Consider the following 4,733-nt stretch of genomic DNA (forward strand, 5'->3'; position numbering starts at 1 on the left):
GGCTCTGTGGCTCAAAGTGGTAGAGCACTAACCTTGAGTGAAAAGCTCAGGGATAGTATCCAGGCACTGAATTCAAGCCCTATAACTGGCCACAAAAGAAAAAAGAATTGAAGGCAGAAGTGCAAGTAGTTATTTCTATATCCAAGTTCATAGCAGAATTATTCACAATAAAAATATGGAAGTAGACAGATGCTAGTGTCTCACACCTGTAATCCTAGCTACTTAGGAGGCTGAGAGCTGAGGAATGTGGTTGGATGCTATCCCGGGTAGGAAGGTCTGTCAGATGCTTCTCTCAAATTAACCACCCAAACCAGGAAATAGCGCTGTGGCTACAAATGGTAGAGAGCACTAGCCTTAGCAGAAAGGCTCAGGAACAGTGCCCAGGCCCTGAGTTCAAGCCCCATGACTGACAAAATTAAAAAGTGGCTAAGGTCTTTAGATTTGTTCCTATTTCTCGCCAAGGCCACAGCAGTTCTCTGACACAATGTGCCAGAGGGCATTCTTCACATCCTTATTCCTCAGGGTATAAATCAGTGGGTTCAGCATGGGAGTCACTACAGTGTAGAAGAGAGCTATGAACTTTCCCTGCTCATGAGAGTTGCTTTTGGCTGGCTGGAGGTACATGAAGATGATGCTGCCATAGAACAAAGACACCACTGCCACATGGGAAGAGCAGGTGTTGAAAGCCTTTCTTCGTCCTTCTGTGGACTTGATCTTCAACACAGCCCGGGCAATATGTCCATATGAGACCAGGATGAGACCCAGTGGCAGGACAACAAAGATAAAGCTGGCAACGTACATCTCCACCTCATTGAGGCTGGTGTCCACACAAGCCAGTTGCATAATGAGGGGCATTTCACAAAAGAAGTGGTCAATGCGATTGTTCTCACACAATGGTAAAAGCATGGTGAGTGTGGAGCCCACCATGCTGGTGGTAAGACCCCCTAGCCATGAGGCCAAGGCCAAGCCAATGCAAAGCTGTGGGTGCATAATGACAGTGTAGTGGAGAGGCCTACAGATGGCAGCATAGCGGTCATAGGACATGACAGCCAGGAGGACACACTCAGTTGCTCCCAGCCAGTGGGAGACATAGAACTGGACCACACAGCCAGCATAGCTTATGGTTTTCTGTGGTCCCCAGAGGTTGACTAGGAGTTGTGGCACAATGCTTGTGGTGAAGCTAATGTCCAGGAAGGAGAGGTTGGCAAGGAAGAAGTACATAGGTGTGTGGAGACGCACATCCTTACAGGAAACAAGAATGATGGTGCCATTGCCCAGGATAGCTACCACGTAAAAGCAGGAGACCACTACAAAGAGGATACTTTCCAATGAGGGCTGGGCAGAGAAGCCTAGGAGCACAAACACATGTGGAGAACTTCCATTGGTCATTTCCATCATCATATGCTGGGAGGGAGGAGTGGAGTTTAAAGGCCACTGTGAGGGGCAGGGCATCAGAAGTGAAATCTGAAGTGATTATCTCCATTAGAATGCAGCCAGGATAAATAAGTGTGTCCAAGTCTCTTGAAATGATGGCCAGTTTGGAATGAGTGTTAAAGGGCTTGGGAACTTGAGTAACCTGGGGGAGAATGCACATTCATGTATTACTTTTAGCACTGATTTTTAAAAGATTAAAATGGCACCATCTGGATTCAGACTACAAATTTAGTATTTACTTGTTTGCATGTACTACAATTGTGTCCTGTCAAATCACACAATCCCCAGAAGATTTTTACATTGTTATTAAGTATAATTTACTACATATATCCACATTTTCATTGCTTCTCTGCCATCTCATTTTGCCATCCTTCATCTCTTGAACTTTGCTCGAGTCAAACTTGTCTCTGTGCTTCCCTGTGCTGCTTTCTAAGCATCTCCCAAAAATGGAGCTGTGAGTTTCCATGAAGACCTCATATGATCGTATTGCTCTGCTTATTTAATACCTGTGCTCTTTTGGCTTGTAGATGTTCCCCTCATATGTGTAGGGATCGTTCCCAAAGAGCTACATATGAACTTCCACTCTTCCTCATGTAATTTTCTAATTCTTTTAATCTAGGTACTTCATCATCATACATAATATAAAAACCCTTCCTGGCTCCTATCTGTATCTTTCCTGGGCCATGTTCATTCACAGTACTTCCTATTTCACCACAATCATGTCACTTTTTGTTTAGTATATGCTAGTTTATTGTGACATTTTAAATATGCATACCATATATTTGCGTTTGTATTTTGTTTTTACCTTTTTCACTTCATTATGTTATTCTTTCTTAAAATTAATAATTATTTATTTGATTGTCAAAGTGAAGTACAGAGGGGTTGCAGTTTCATCTGTAATCCAGTGAGTACATTTCTTATCTAACTTGTTACCTCCTCCCTCATTTTTCCTCACACCTCCTCCCTCCCCATTTCCATCTCCCCCATGAGTTGTACAGTTGGTTAACAGCATAAGGTTTTATAAATATTGCTGTTGCAGTGTTTTGTCTTTTTATTGTTTGTCTCTTGATTTTGGTATTCCCTTTCCCTTTCCTAATTCCAATACACATATATACAATATCCAAAGTATTAAAATCAGTTACAGTGCTCTCAGGGATAAAACCACGTGAAGGGAATACAGAAAAAGAAGAAAAAGGGGCACGGTTTCACATGGCATGTTGAAAATAACTGCAACAATGATATACACTTGCTTTTATAACTTGAAGTTTGGGCTGGTAATATGGGCTAGTGGTAGAGTGCTTGCTTCACATACATGAAGCCCTGGGTTCGATTCCCCAGCACCACATATATAGAAAAAGCCAGAAGTGGTGCTGTGGCTTAAAAGCTAGAGTGCTATCCTTGAGCAAAAAGCATCCAGGGACAGTGCTCAGGCCCTGAGTCTCAAGCACCAGGACTGGAAAAAAAAGTATAAATTGAAGTTCATTTCACTTAGTATATCTTATGTATTCATACTGGCATAGCTCTTAAGCTATTGTAATCTTCGTCTATGACTGTCCTAGAAGTGTACTTATTATTCCCTTTGAGAGGAACTGCAGCCTCTATCAGAAAGAATGACACCACCCCATTCATATGGAAATGGAAAGACTTGGAAAAAATCATACTAAGTGAAATAAGCCAGACCCAAAGAAACATGGACTCTATGGTTCCCCTCATTGGGAATAATTACTACATGTCTAGGACAGTCCTAGAAGAAGATTACAATAGCTTAAGAGCTATGCCTGTATGCTAATAATTCTTCAGAGTTAAATTTTTCTATGTATTTTCTTGTGCTTCTGGCTCCTCTCTTTGATAACACAAAAGCTATGTAGTCAGTACAATGAATGTTTAATAATGAATGTGTTGTGAAATAAGTTGTAAGAATGGCATGTGGCCACAACAGAGGCATAGCTGGACCAATAATAGTGCAGAGGTGAAGGACATCAGCATAACACATAATCTTGCTGAAAGGACAAACATCTGGAAGCTTCCAGAGTCTTGCAGAGAGGGCTATCTACTTTGTGATCTGATATACAAATAGATTATCCTCTGCTCTTTTACAATGGTGGACTTTCATTTGTACTTGTACGCAGATGTACTACCCTCTACTCCTATGCAGAGTTGGATTGCCCTCTTCTCTTACACAGATGGAGTAAAAGAAACCATGAGTTTGGGAAGGATAATGCGTAAATCAGATCACATAGTGGTTTTGTGTTCTTGTGTTGGGAACAATAAAGGCCTCATACATTCTTAGGCAAGTGTTCTTCAACTAAACCACACACCTAGCTCAGAATATCAATCCGGTAGTGGCAACTGGATTGTGTGTTTCATATGTTCCTGTAAAACTTAGGGTCTCCTGGGGGTGAGGGAGAGGGAAGGTGGGAGAACGACGAGGAAGGGGTAACAAATATGACAAGAAATATACTCACTACCTTATGGATGTAACTGTAGCCCCTTGGTACCTCACCTTGACAATAAAATTAAATTGGAAAAAAACAACTCAGGTCTCTTTTCTGAAAAATTATTAATTTATCATATCATGTACTTTACAAAGAAAAAAGTTAATTTATTATCATTATAATCCAGATTAAAGAAACAGAGAAGCTATGAACTTTTCTTTTAGCTCTCTTAAAGACCTAGACAGTGAAATTTACCTTTCTCTGTAACTAGAAGTTGATCAAACAAAATAAGCAGGGATATTGTGTACATATATAGTACTTAAAATTCATTACATGTGTAAGTGGAACCTGAAAAGGAGGATCTCAAACAAATCATGTAGCAGAATAGTGGTGATTAGAAGCAGAAAGAATAGCATAAAGGGAGGGCCACTGATCAATGAATGGAATGGATCCAGTGATAAGCTTTGGTTTTCAATGGTATGGTGAATGAATATAATAGCTATGGTTCATCAAAATTATTATAAGAGAGGTTTATGAAAGTATTCTCCATAAAGCAATGATGGAAATTTAATGTGATGCAGATGCTCATTATCCGATGGTCTTGATCTTGAATCAAAACATGATATTATTTCATAAACATTTACCATAAAATTTGTGGAGGCCTTCCATTCTGTATTTGAAGTGAGCTTAGAGAAATTTTAAGTATTTGTCAAAATTAAGAGGAAAGTTATATTAACATGGACTTGACTTACTAGAAAAGCTGAGAAAATGGTGTAATTTACAGATTGCAGGTCAGGTTAGCACTGACTCCTCCAGGGAAAGAGCATCTAGGAGAATGAATTCTAAACTGACAATTGGAGAGGC

General features: G+C 40.2%; 1 protein-coding gene across 1 annotated transcript; it reads right to left on the bottom strand.

Moving 5' to 3' along the window:
• Positions 1-447: 447 nt before the first annotated feature.
• On the bottom strand, positions 448-1,398 carry LOC125359811 (olfactory receptor 2C3). The gene has a single exon (XM_048357693.1). The coding sequence runs from the start codon at positions 1,396-1,398 to the stop codon at positions 448-450; it is 951 nt and encodes a 316-aa protein (XP_048213650.1).
• Between the last annotated feature and the right edge of the window lie 3,335 nt (positions 1,399-4,733).

Source organism: Perognathus longimembris, chromosome 11 (genome assembly GCF_023159225.1).
Source record: "Perognathus longimembris pacificus isolate PPM17 chromosome 11, ASM2315922v1, whole genome shotgun sequence".
Classification (NCBI taxonomy): Eukaryota; Metazoa; Chordata; class Mammalia; order Rodentia; family Heteromyidae; genus Perognathus; species Perognathus longimembris.